At 42.1% G+C, this 14,898-nt stretch overlaps 1 protein-coding gene across 1 annotated transcript in view; it reads right to left on the bottom strand.

Annotated features, from left to right (window-relative positions):
* cers1 (ceramide synthase 1) overlaps positions 1–14,898 on the bottom strand; it is a 41,207-nt gene that overhangs the window by 9,391 nt on the left and 16,918 nt on the right. The window contains exon 2 of the mRNA XM_050055963.1: positions 4,090–4,249. Within this exon, the coding sequence (XP_049911920.1) occupies positions 4,090–4,249 (160 nt within the window). The remainder of the gene's footprint in view (positions 1–4,089; positions 4,250–14,898) is intronic.

The raw sequence follows: 14,898 nt of genomic DNA, 5'->3' as shown, positions 1-14,898 counted from the left end.
GGAATCAAACATTTTGTATTACTAAAATAGTTATGCAGCCTTTGGCAGAGGTGCACACACTCTGAGAGCTTTCTCGTATCTGTTGTAATCATGTTGTTTCTTCCTGTTATCTGTTTTCTGTTGTTTCTAGTTGGGGGTCTCAGACTGTTGGCTCCTACAGTTAAACAGAAGGAGGTGATTGTATCATGGAGTTAGAGACAGTTCTTGCCAACAGACGTATTTACTTGAAGCTCACTGCTTATCAGTGCAAGCTCATGTGGAGGAGGCGCTTGTCAGTTAGTGTGTGTTGAGACAATACCACTCATTGTCTCACAAAACTATCAGAGATTGTGAATTAAAACCAGGGCTGAGTTTATCACAATATTATTGGTGATAAATTAATAGATATTGAAAGTCCTATTCACACAGGACTAGTATTACCAGGGGGACCTCATGTGATTTTGAACAAACAGAACTGATTCTGCCACACGTTGTCACAGGTGTCACGTCACCTATCTCATCATCTTTTGAGATTTCGCTCTTCTGATGGATTTGAGCTTGCTCCTTCTGTGAATGGGTCTCCATGCTGTGTAACGAGATGAGCCTCCTGCACCCAGAAAACTGTCAAAACTTTAATTTATAATTGCTAATGCAGACTCCATAATTCTCGAACGGAAACGAGGCAGAAAGGAGACAAACTATGACCTAAAATCACTGAGATGCAGATTGGCACGGGTGTAATATCATCACATGACCTCTATGGTAATAATTAATAAATAATGAATAAATTGACCAGTTATGGACATGGCAGATTCACACAGGATGAAGATCACAGACGACCAGCACAGTTATGACAAATTAGAAGAGGTCTCCACGTAACACTCGTCGATTGTGAACGGGGTTTCAGTGTACTCAGTTCTGCTTTTCTGCTGCTTTAAGTATACTGCTAAAATACAACAAATTGCTTGCTGAATAAAAAAAAATAAAAAATTACCAACATTATTTTATTGGAAAAAATTGTACATTGAGCTGAACACAAAAGGCACCAATAAAAAAAATGACAGTTGCATTTTAAAGGTCTAGTACGTGGGATTTAGCAGTTTAGCAGTTTAGCAGAACTGAAACTTCTCGCGTGTGCCAAGCATGTAGGAGAACTATGGTGGCCAATGAGAGAACATGAATGACCCTGTCTAGAGCCAGTGTTTGGTTTGTCCATACTGGGCTACAGTAGAACAACATAGCAAACTTTGTGGACGAGGACCTTCTGTTTGTATATATAAATAACTCATTCTAAAGGAAAGAAAACAATTCTTATTTTCAGGTGATTATAAATGGATGAAAACATAGTAATGAATATTATTTACCATTTCTGCTAGTTGATGCCCCTAAATCCTACACACTGGACCTTTAAAGTGCAGTACTGATACTCGATTTCAAGCAAGTTGACTTCTCGATGACAATAAAATAAACGAATAAATAAATAAATAAAACCTATATAATGTCCTGATTAAAACCAGGGAATTTGGACACCATGTTAAGTGTGATTCAGCATCTGTACGTCCATTTTCTAACACATTTCAGATCACAAATGACTGTGGAGGCTGGAGAAATAATTTACATTTTTAAATAGCTAATCATATAATCTTTAAGGTGAATAAATCTGCATAAAACTAACGCAAAATGTGCCAATTCTTCTTCTTCATTATTATGTGTTTTAATGAAACACTACAATCTTGAGCAGATTTGCATGAGGATATCTTAAAATATTCCATTTTGCAATTAATTTGTCACCTTTTACATTTTTAGTTTTCTCCAAACTTTAATTTAAAACAGTTGTTTTTAATTGACAGACACTACTTTTTGGATACAAATACAGTATATCCAATCTGTCTAGATACTGAGCTATATACAGTGACCTCACCAGATGTGAAGGGTCGGCTGGGGTAGTTAGTATGAGGAGGAGGCTTAGGGGATCAGGTTTAACCTCGGAGGAATTAGAGAGGGTTTCAAAAGTACCAGTAGGCAGAACAGGCCAACTGTACGTTAAGGCTGCTATGCTAAGCTCACGTCTCTCAAACCTATCAGATGTTGGACGGAAACTTTCTCCTCCAATGTTTGAGTAAGGTTTGTCTCTGGTGGGATGGGGTTACGTTCGGGCCGTGTGTAATGTTTATTGATTGGACCTTCCGTCATTAAACATTGAGGAGAAGGCTGCTAGATGGATCACAACAGAAGAGCTGCCAAGGGGAGGCATGGGAACTGGAGACTTTTATTTTCTCCCAGAGACTGAAGCTTTTTTCTTTTTCCTCTTTTCTCTTCAGAGTACAAACCCCTCTTTGCGTCCGACAATGTGTTACTTTGATTTCTCTTAATCCTCCAAATAAACTCTTCTCTTTTCAGCTTCATAGCTCTCTCTGTCCCTCTCTCTTCCTCTCTCTGCTTACCTAACAGTCCAGGAACATTACAGTACACTGCTCCTGTACACATCTCAGGCTGACAGCTATTAGAGGTGATGCAGCTATTAAAGATGAACCTGGCGCTGTCAACCAGCCTTTGCTAGCTCCACTCAGAGCGATGGAGTTTCGACCGGAGCCCTGACACCTCTGTGTCTAATGCAGGAGGCAGGGAGACTATTAAAGATGTCGCTGGATTATAAGTGGAGTCCTCATCTCACCTATATCCTCCATTAGCGGTGATAGTCATCCATTAGGTGCAATTATGCAGATAAGTGTTGGGGCAAAACCTAATGTATTCTGTCATACAACTTTGCTCTATTTTGGATCATTGTTATTACATTTCTGTCCTTTTCCCTTTTAGATTATATAAAGAAGGGGTAATGTAGGGGTGTGGGGAAAAACGAATATCACAATATTTTGCGTGGATCTATTGTATTGATTCACAGATGGCAAGTATTGGATTAATAATGTTGCAAATACAAATTAAACTTTCAGTGGCCTGCTATAATAATAAAGTCAATTGCTTTTTAGTCCACTTGATACATTTTGCTGCAATAAAAATTACTGACGTGAGATGAACGAACAGAAAACTATATCCTGTGCTGTCCTCAAGTTTTCCTTTAAGGCAGGGGTGTCAAACTCATTTTAGTTCAGGGGCCACATACAGCCCAATTTGATCTCAAGTGGGCCGGACCAGTAAAACCACTGCATAATAACCTATAAATATCAAGTCTGATATAGATTTATTTGTACTGAAGCTGCTGGTTGACAATATTTTGCGCAACGTTCAATATCTTTGAATATGACCACAGAAAATATTCATTGTTGTTTCAGAGAGCTGTATTCTGGTCAGAGTGAAAAAGCCTCTAAGGCAGTATTTTACATGAAGTTTATGCTCACTGTTTAAACTGCTCCTGAAAGCTCTCAGCTGTCACATGTGCATCAACACTAGGTGTGCAAAGTCATCTTGAGGGCCGGACTGGACCCTTTGGCGGGCCAGTTCTGGCCCCCGGGCCGCATGTTTGACAGCCCTGCTTTAAGGAAATAATTTGCAGTTGAGAAAAGGTACTAAACATCTAAAATCCCAGTACTATTGTATCTTGTATCGTGACTTAAGTATCACAATATCGTATAGTGGGGCCTCTGATGATTTCCACCGTTTTTTGTATCAATAACAGCTGATTGCTAACGATTGAATAACATGCAAGAGTGATCAATTCAAGGCTCAGCATATGCATGAACCACCAGGCTGCATATCCAGTATGCTCTGCTATAAATATCCTTCTATTTGAATACTCAAAGTGGCATTTTACCCCCACAGAGTCTCTATAGGATAAAGGCGTGCTGCCTGCTGTTTCATTAGATTAAAATGACTTCAGTTCCTTGAGAGGTTCGCTAAGAAACTGCCTCCGTTACTGTGCTGTTAAAGATGCTTTTTCTGAGGTCAATGTTTATCTAATATGGACAGACTTCAAATGCTGAAAATGAATTAAAAGCAGTAAATTCAATTTCAATTCAAGTTACAAATATGTACTGATTAATAAGGCTCTTTTCTTGTAACATCTTGAAGAGCAGATTCAACAGGACTAATGCCTAAACAGCTAAATAAATGACCTTAGATGACACTATGTGTTCACACTGTTGTGTTTCTTACTGTAGAAGACAGAGGGCGGGTCATGGAAAAAGGAGTAGGAGGTGAAGAAGAGCAGGTAGGTGCTGTATGACCACGACATGGTGTAGAAGACCAGCTTCCACGCGCTTTCCGGCATCTTGGCAGCATCTTTGGGCAGCAGCCTGCACCACTGTGCTAGAGGCTGCGGGGACAGAGCAGAGAGAGGAAGCACAGTCAGACAGAGGAGAGGAAGTCACACTCAGAATTAATTTAGCTGCTTCTTTTGAGAATGCGGCCAGGCGAGCTGTTGACAGGTCCTTTGGACGCAGTATTTGATTAATTTAGAGGCTGTTCTTTTACAGGATTGTGACATTTATTACAAGGCTCTCGGTTCAATCTGTGTGGTGAAGCAAACAATTCACCACACAGATTCTTTACAGTCTTTATTGCACTGTTGTGGCTTCTGGGCTGAAATCATTTGGTTGCTTTTGTTTTATTGTTCCAAGATGTAAACGCTGAGGAAAAAAACACCCTGTTTCTTCGTAAGGACTTAAATATTTTGGCCAGTTGGACCACAGATGTTTTTAAAGGGGTTGTAATTGTTGCAGCAACCCTAGGCACATTTTTCTGAACTAATAAACTCTGGCTGAAGAAAACAAATGGGCCTAAGTGGAAGCTACAAGGAAGACATGAAGAGGGCAGTGAACACTGTGTCTATGTAATAAACAACTGAAGTATCACAAATGAATCACATGAACATTCAGGACAATGTAAACTAAACAAGTTGTGAAACTGGTGCGCACAAGTTCAAACTGATGGTATAGTATCTTTGCAGGAGAGAAGCTAACTGACAACATCCTCTACACATAAGAGGTATTTAAGAATAAGCATGATTGTTTATTCATCTATATGGTGGTTTATATTAAGATGTCAATAGAAAGTGTAAGGTGATCCTCTGTTGGCCTGTGGCCAGCACTACTGACAGTGTCAAGATGTTGTTTGGATGCTAGAGACAGAGCAGATGTTGTTTTTACATACACACATAACTAATATTACACTGACACATGCACTCTCTTCCTTTCTGTGTCGCTCACAGCTGTGATTACATCCCCACATATTGAGGGCCACATCCCCCCTATACTCACTATACTAAACATTCTCTTTCCTCTCCGGTATATTGGCGAAAAATGTATGTATTTAAAAAAGTGCTATTCTACGACAGGCAAATAAAAAATTATAATAAAAATTTCCATTAGCATAACTACTGGTTGTAGCATTACAGTGTTCTGCAGCTCTGTGTTGTTTGTCCAAGTGGTGTTGCCATACCCCAGCAGTCTTTGTTACCTTATATCTGTCAGATAGTCCTCGTGAGGTCTGAGTAAAGTGTCAATCATTTATGTTAAGCTCCTGTGAGGAGGCTCCACTTACTCACTCCTTCACTAGTCAGATGAAAAGTTCCTTTATTTATTAGTTTAGTTGAATATTTTCTTTTGGTTATGTGATGTGTTTATCATCTAAACTTAGGATCCAGTTTGGTTGATTTATACATCAATATATTTAGGATGTTTTCATTCCAGTATTTGTTTTATTGTTTCCTGTTTGTTTTGATTTCTAATCATATTTTTTTTCCAAAGTCCACTTCCTGGTTGAGGACAAGGAAAATATGAAAGACTGTGACAGTGTTTAGGAGCCAGACGGGCACAGCAAATCACACTATAACCCATCATGTCTTTGTTGTTTTAACTTTGACTGAAAAATCTTTCCACCATATTAAAAAACACACATTACGTGATGTAGATTGACATATTTATCTCAATATGTGCATTAGTTTTCCTTGTTATTGGTCTCCAAACAGATCATGGTTCCGTCTAGCATCTGCATCTCAGCCTCACTTGGTCAGACCCATGATCTGTTTGGAGACAAATAACAAGACAAACAAACATGCATATTTAAATAAAAAAATCTCAGGATTTTCAGTCAAAGTTAAAACAGCAAAGATATGATGGATTATAGTGTGGTTTGAAGTGTCCGCTCTATTGACTCCAATAGAAATAACACCAAAGTCTGGCTCCTTGAACGCGTTCGCTGTCATGACCGGGACTAGGCTTCACCAGGATTTGGTCATATGGACTGTACCCAGTGGGACTTGTGGATGTGGAAGGATGTTGTAGAGTCATTGTACTTCAAGGCCTCAATAAAAAGACTGATATATGTGACATCTATTATAGCTTAAAATGTCTGTTTAATTTTACCCGTGCTAGTACTAGTCTGATAATTGAGTACCTTAAGTCCTTGTTTCAGTAATCTGGCCTTTTGTCTGTGGGCTAGGGACCCCTTCTCAGGCCCCAAGGAAGTTTGCCAGGCTTTGAGGCCAATTTCACATAGCGGCCAAACACTGGAGTTACAACTTTGGAGCCCATCACGTGATTCCCATTGGGCTCAAAAGGGCCTTTTCTGATACTTACATTATGAAAGAGACGTCTGTAAATCAGGGGATAGATTTTTTAGACTTGTTTCACAGTTAGGATTTGATCCATTCAGTCCGATAACATAAGGAAAGTCTAGCACAGATGCACAATTGAATCATTTTTTTCCCATTCAAGCTAGCAGAGCGCTAAACTTGAAGCAGCCGGCTCAACCATCTCAAGTCTCTAGTGCACCTTCTCTATGGGCCAAATGATGCAGAAGCAGAGCTGATCATCCAGGTAATTTTCATGGCGGCAGTTGAACCATTTTAGCTTCATGCGCCACTACCCAACTTTCACAGGACTGAACAGGGGCCTGCCCCCAACACTGTATCTGGGTCTCTTAATACATCTACGCCTTTCCTTCATGTCAGTATGTATTTGTGTCTGTACTGATGACGTGTGTTTGATGTATATTGATGTTAAAAGACAGTAAAAAGCAAAGCTCTGAACCAAGTTACTGGACTGTTGTGCTAATTTTGGTTCTCCAAACCTCTCAGAGCTGCTGGCTCACAACAGGGTCTGACATTCACACCCTAACAGATACATGTGTAATTTATGTAGACAGTAGTAGCTTTCATTTGTTGCATAATCATATAGTATACTGTAGAGTTGTACTTGCTAATGATGGACTGTATGGGTTTTTTTTCCTGGAGGGGTGGGAGGACACCAGATCCCCCAGCAGATCTGGTTAACCCCAGTGTTGACTCAGTAGGTATGGCCTTGATATCGTTCTCTTCCTGACACACACTTACACACCACCATCAATATGCTGCACTACATTACAACCATGTGACCTTCTGCCCACAGAAACACGTCTTTCACAAGTCTGCTTATGATTTGCTATGCAAGCAGAAATAGAGGAAGTCAGAGCAAAGGCTTCCTGATGCCGCCTGATAACATACAGACCCCACCCACTCACTAGTGGGGCCATGTTATCATCCTCCGTCTCCTCCCTAATCATGCTGCCTCCACACTCCCACCTTTTACTCCTTTTAACACTTTTTCCCCAACCTCTGTCTGAGGTGTGGCAGCAGAAACTCTGAATCACAATCATGGAGGCACAAAGATGTGCAGAGTGACAGGGTAAAAAATGTAAGACAGGTACATAGTGAGGCAGTAAGACAGGCAGGTGTTCAGTTTGCCTTTGCTGGGCCAAGACAGGAAACCAAACCCAGCCCACAGCCTCTCACACACACACAGACACACCACTTTGGAGGGCAATGAAATGGTGTAACAGGAGGCAGGAAAGTGAAAGTTGCCGGTGTCAGTGATACAGTACATCTCAGCCCGTTGTTACTAAGCAGCTAGTCTACAGGATATGATACGACAGGGCTCAGTGACCAAGTACATGACAAATTAATGGAGGGAGAGCTGAATGTAAGCCATGTCTTCTAAGACAGTCACTTTCACAGAGGGTTCATAAAACTGTCTGATACTTTTCCTGCCTGCGTGACAAAAAAACATGACACGACACAGTGTTATACATCTAGTTTATCGCCTTACTTTCATTTTCTCCCTCTTTCTCTCTGTTTTTTCTTTGTTTTCTGTCCCTTTTCCTGCTGTTTTCTGGATTTGACGGCATCCTTGCTTCAAACGCGAGAGAGTCAAAACAAGACGGGGAAGGAAGCTGACAGGGCAACACTGATGTGAGATAAAAACTGTAACAGCAACAGACTTTGTGGTCCTCAGGCCGTGACACATGAAGAAGAAGCAGACAGACAGATGCATGGGAGCACATGATCCTGCCCGGGGCTGCTGATTGGTTCAGACGGTGGTGACATGTGGTGCGTGTTCGGTAAGTCATGACTGGAGCTCAGGACACTCACCACATTCTTTTAAGTCTTTCAGTACATCTGTAACAGTCCTGCTCTATCAGCCCTCCCATCCTCCCTCCCTCCCCCTCTCCTTCCCCTTTATTTCTCACTCTTCCCAGCTCCCTCGCTCTTTCTCTCTCCACCCCTGTGTCTCCCCCCTGCCTGCGACATTTATTTATAGAAGCCAGCTGTCAGCACACAGCATACCCCCCCAGTCTTCCACCACATCACCCCCTCCGATACACAAAAACACAAGCCTACGCACTCTCACAAAGGCGGAAACACACTAGTGGCTGACACAAGTTACTGCAGACACCAGCCATGCCTCTGCAGCTCATACTTTACATGGTAACCACCACAACTGCTGTCTCACTGCTGATACATCTCTTACTAATGTCTCCACATCCACATCTGGTCTGTTTACCTCCGTATTCTTCCGCCCACTCTGTCACTCTACCCTATTTGCACCACTTTAGCACCACCTTCCTCTGTGTCAGCGTTTGTGGCTACATTTACACTGCGACTGTACTCATACGTGTAGCGAGTTATGAAAGAGTTGAGAGTCAGCCGCATTTTACAACCAAAGTTGTGATGTGTAATTTTCGGTTTGGTAGTGACAGACAATTTGGTGTATTCCTGCAGATTGTACTGTAATTGCACATGACAGCTTGAAGTCGGCAACATAATGGTCATGACATTTACGGTGTGGAAGTGTGTACTCTGTTACCATGCTGGCTACAAGTCTGCTTTCTCTGAGTAGTGGAGGAAATTCAAACAAACCTGCTCTGACAACATTAGCACTGCATAAAAAACTGGTACAGTAGATTGCTTCTTAACATGAATGCACAGTTGTACAGTTTACTCAGTGACTCCCTTGATGGAAAACAGAAATGACAATATTACAATAACTGTCATGATAACTTTGCAGAGTTGTCAGACATTCCTCACACTAACATAAACAGCCATGCAGTCATTTGGGCGTCTGATAAGCTTTCAGACTCATGGATCTGTTACTCAAAATGGGCTTTTTGGATCACATTTCCTTCTCTAACCTGTACCTCTAGCAACACACCCCCACCAAAGCAGCCCCATGCATTTTTTAATGCAGCGCTGTTCCTGGAATTTTACCCGGCGTGACTATAGAGCAAGAAGTCTCCTGATTACACCCAGTTTCAATGTTTAAACCCTTGCAATATCTGCCTCTGATAATACATAAACCCCAAAACCCAAATATGTACAGAGCCTGTTACTAGGGCTGTGTATTAGAGAGAATCTGGTGATACAACAGGCACCATGATACAGGGATTATGATTCAATATATTGCAATAGCAAGGTGAAATATTGCATTTTATTTTTTAAACTTATTTTAGGAAAACTGCTACAGTATAAAGAACACACCACCATATGCACAGTGTCTGAGTTTAAAGGGGACCTGTTGTGTTTTTTTGTATTTTGTGTCTTATATAATGTTACAGTGTTTTAAATAATAAGGTATATGTACAAGTGTTTTCTACTGGCTTTCCGACGACTACATAGTGTGTGTCAGATTCTTTACATGGCACACTGCTGTATGTGTTAACAATACATAGCCTACACTGCTACATAAAGCTACATGCTAGCATCAGGGAAACATGTAAACTTTGTTGCCAGTATTGTACATTTCTCCCCAATACGGATAACATTCCTGCTGGAACATTTGGTTGTGTAGAAGCTTAAATTGGTGATTTTTCACGGTAAACAATGCTGCTATCCTCTGGCACAGTCATTCCTTAGTTGCAAGTACACTGCAAACTAACGTACATGTAGCTACATGCTAACATCGGGGAAACGTAAACTTAGATGCTGATGTTATAAAGTTCTCTCTGAATTTTGGATCATATATCTGCTGGAATATGTTTGGTTGTATTAAGAAGCTTTTATTGGTGATTACAGTGTTGCTATAGCTGCAATGACGATACAGAAAAGCCGGAAACGACTGGGCTTTTTTATCTTGTTCAACACAAGTATTAATCTGAAAATGAGCATGCAGGTCTCCTGCAATCAGAACAGTGGGATCTAAATTTGTGTTTATCAGAGTCCCTGTAACACACTAGCAAAGTGACCATATTTGGGCGAGAGGCTGGAGCTGTGAGGGAGTGAGGGGTGGATCTGACTGAGAAGCCAAGGACAGCCTGTCACTCCAAGCAGTCCGCCCTTAATGATGCGTAACTTTACAGTTGTCATGAAGGAGGAAATTAGTTATAGAGAACAAAACTGTTTTTATACCAGGCTGTAACCATGTTTATTTCTGCTGTTAAGTTGGGCATTTTAACATGGGTGTTTAAGGGGTTTGACTGGCGTCTAGAGCCAGCTTCAAGCAGCCGTTCTAATAACTGCAGTTTTTGGCACTTGGTGTTGGCTTCAGTTTTCAGCCCTGGAAGTTGCCACTTGGTTAAGAGAGAACACAAAATGTAAACTATTAGTTAAAAATTGCTGCAGTGTTTATGAGAATCGATACATGATCACAAAACCTAATATCCCTGATACTAAAATTAACCAATATTTTCTTATACCCCTGCTGGCTGCTGCAGGGAAAAAGCAGGGTATTAAAATCAGCTATTGGCAGTGGCATGACTGGGCACCAGCTGACAGCAGATCTGTCTGTCTGTCTGAGGTTCACTTACTGGCATTTGTTGGGAAAATGTGATGTTTTTACTTCCTGAATAATTTTGGACAGAGGTGGTCTCACTGGTCTCGGCCTTTCAGCGACCAAATCACACAGCAGGGACAAAATCTTTGTTTCAAATGCAGATTCTGAGAGATTACATAACAGCCTGCCAATGGCTCCATTATTGTCTCTCTGTGCCAGCCAGCCAGCCCACCATCACACTGGGTCCTATCCACCCACTCTATCCATCTACCCTTTAGTTTTCTATGCTAGCCTACAAAGTGGGGGTATAGTGGGTCAAGGACACCGAGATAATCCACTCGTCCTCTGTCGGATAAATGACAAGGCCTTGAATTACATTCAGCTGGGACCTGCGACCATTCAGCAGCTCCCCCCTCTCTTCCGCTCTCCCTCTGACAGACAGATTCTGGCTGAACTCATTCTCTAGCTCACGGCATCACTGGATTTCATTTCACTTTCCGCTTCTCCGTGCTAAAGAGAAGCAGCTTTAAAACAGAAGGAGAAAGGGAAGCGGAAGAGAAACAGAGTGTGACATGACAGGAAAAGAGTCGGTGTGAAAGAGACTTGACGACAAATAAGCGGTTCCCTTAGCAACCGTGCAGGGATGCTGGCAAAGCCCTACAGTGCGGCCTCCATCTCTCCTCTACTACAGTCCTTCCTCATCCGTCCTTTCCCCCTATGTTTCCCTGCTTATCTGCAGCTGCACCCCATCGCTCTCCCTTTCACCCTCCACTCTCTAAAAGTCCCCCCCCCCACCCCCCCCCCCCCCCCCCACNATCCGTCCTTTCCCCCTATGTTTCCCTGCTTATCTGCAGCTGCACCCCATCGCTCTCCCTTTCACCCTCCACTCTCTAAAAGTCCCCCCCCCCCACCCCCACCCCCACCGCCCACCTCTGCCCTTCCTCGAAGCAAATGATGAGAGAGTAGTGAGGGTGAATGGACTCTGCCGGCCTGTTGCGTAAGAAGATAAACTGGGCCAGTGAGTCAGGATGCTGGCTCGTGTGAATCTGTTCAATAAGCCCCCCCTCTCTCATTCACCCTCTTTCATTCCATCGATCTCTCTCGTTAATCTGACGTCACTTTGTCCATCTCAGTGTCACTTTTAAACCCAGTCCTGTCACAGATCCTCTCCATTCTCTTTTTTCCAGACTGGGGCCTAAATGGGATTTACAAAGGCTAATCCAATGGACGGCCGGAGTTTTAAACTACATTTACATATGGAGATAAATGAAGCCTATTTATCTATGATTACCAGTTCACGCAATACCTGAGGTGTGTTCCACATTTTCCTAGTGCTCTAAATAGGTTGGAATCATCTGTTTTTAATCCCCTTCACTACACATTGATTACCTCACCCAAAACAGAGTATCAGCCTCTATAAAGAGAAAATGAACTCACCCACCCACCACACTCCCTCTTCTCCCCCATTGTGCTTAACAAGTTGATGAGCGTACAGCTGTCCTTGGGGATAACTCTCTCGCCCCAGAGGGAGGCAGAAGAATCCAGAGAGGATTCCCTTTGCTGAATTTTTATATTGTTGGTTTTCAATGTGACAGGAATGACACAAGAAGGGTGTCTCTTGTCTGAGTGATATGTTGAAGGCTTTACGTTGAAATATATAATAAGCACATGTTGCCCACATGGCTACTGCGGCTGCTTCCTTTTACTATATCTTGTCTACAACAGTTGATACTTATTTACCGACAAATGGTGCTAATATCATTCAAATCCACCTGTAGATTTATTTTTAGTGAGCAGTTTTAGTAGACTGGCAATCAGAACCTTTCCCACTGGACAAATTATCCCACAAAGATTTGGGTAGCTGTGGCTTAGGATGTAGAGCAGGAATCAGAAGATCAGCAGCTTGATCCCCGTCTCCTCTAGTCCCCCTGTCGAAGTATCCTTGAGCAAGATACTGAACCCCAATTGCTGCCGATGGCTGTTCCATCGGTGTGTGAGTGTGTTAAAGAAAAAAAACTGAGTAGCAGGTGGCACCTTGTGTGGTAGCCTCGGCCACCAGTGTATGAATGTGTGTGTGTGTGTGTGTGTGTGTGTGTGTGTGTGTGTGTGAATGAGTGAATGTGACTCATAGTGTAAAAAGCACTTTAAGTGGTTGGAAGACTGGAAAGGCACTATACAAGTGCAGTCCATTTACATCTGGCTTTTGTGTTCAGTGGGAAAGGTTACAATCGGCATTCATGATTCCCAGGAAAAATGACACTGCAGTAGTCACGGGTATTTATCGGCTTTACTTTCGATCAGCAGTGATGGAAACATGACACACTGGTGAACACACTAATTTGCGGCCCTTTTATTTCATAAAATGTAATGACAGGTCACAATAAATTTTGTCTGTCTCCATCCGAGCAGGGCTCGAAAATCATTACAAATTAGTCGACATTGCACCGAGGTTGAAAGAGAGACTGAATACGTAACACATATAAAAAGGAATTAACCACCATGAAATTATTAATGGCCTCCAAGTTGTTTCCTGTTTTTAGGCATGTCTGTGACGTCGAACATAACAAAAAAAAAAAAAAAAACAGATAGGCATACTCATCTACTGCAAAGAGGAGCCTATCACGTATTTATAGCGGGTTTTCTTGTTTTTAAAAACTAAAAAATTTTGGTGTAAAAGTTGCAAAAATTGCCTTTTTTCACTTCTTTCCTTTCATCCTGAATATTTTTATGCAAACTGATATGTTGGATACTTATTGTACCCAATCCGTTGGCAGCTTTGGTAGTCACTGCTAAGAGCAGTCAGCGTTTTTCGACATTGATTCAAATGTTATTTCTGTTGGTACGATTAAAACAACTTGTACAGCAGCGTTGGTCTCATCCACGCTCGTCCCCTTTATCCTGTCACTCTTTTTCACAGAGGTAGCGAGGTAGCTAGGAAGGAAAATGTCCCCATTCTTAATCCCACCTACTTAGCTCTGATTAGTCGAAAGCTTCTCAAACTGGTGGACACAGCCACGAGTGGGCACAACACCTCTTAAATCATGAATCAGAGGTCTGGAACCAGGCTTCATTAGCAGTCATCACCCTCAGAGGCCGCCTTCAAATAGTTCGCTAGTGAAAGGCTTTTAATGAGAAGCAATGACATGGAAGTATTTGCATCATCGCCAGCTTAACACAGCGACAGGCTTCATCACAGTGGGGCTGCTATCTGTATGATAAAGGTAACAAAAATGTGGGAGTGCAATCAAGAAGTGTAAAAGCGTGGGGCACGGTTAAGGCGCACACCACATTATCTCAATGCCACTGATTCGACTCTTGTCGGGAACCTTTGTTGCCTGTCGTACAACCCTCTCTCTTCCCATGTTTCCTGTGCCGTCTACATAGTGGGACGGTGAGGAAATGGGTACTGGCTGTCCTTTTGTAGTCTCTTTCTCTCATTTAGCCTCTCCAGGTCACTAATGTTGGGTAATTGCAGCTTTTCCAGTCCTGACCTCCTCACTTCCATATCCTGCCGCCTGATGAAACGAGTCAGCTGTTAATTTGTATGCGACTCAGGAAAAGGAAATAGACTAGAGATGAAAGACATTCTGTGAGGACTTCTGATCAATCAGACGAATGTGAGTGATGTAGAAGAGAAACTTGTGAAAGTTTGTGTAGGCAGTTTAAATGTGGCCTTATTGGGCAAAACTCCCATAATAACTTTGAGCATATTGTAATTCAAGAGGATTTGGAGTAAACAAGACGTCTGCACCTCCTCTTTGCTCTGTTGTCAGGCTTTAGAAAATCTGTGCGGTGAAGGGAGACTTTGGCCAATTACAAGTCATTTCAGAGGGAGGGTGTTACTATTGGCAGTTGTACAAATGAAGCTGTGTGTGCACGTCCCTTCGATGAAAGCCTGATTGAATGGTGGAGAATCCTGCAAAGTAAGTTGCTATTCCAG

Source organism: Epinephelus moara, chromosome 10 (genome assembly GCF_006386435.1).
Source record: "Epinephelus moara isolate mb chromosome 10, YSFRI_EMoa_1.0, whole genome shotgun sequence".
NCBI lineage: Eukaryota > Metazoa > Chordata > Actinopteri > Perciformes > Serranidae > Epinephelus > Epinephelus moara.
This window is presented reverse-complemented; position numbering and strand designations above follow the sequence as displayed.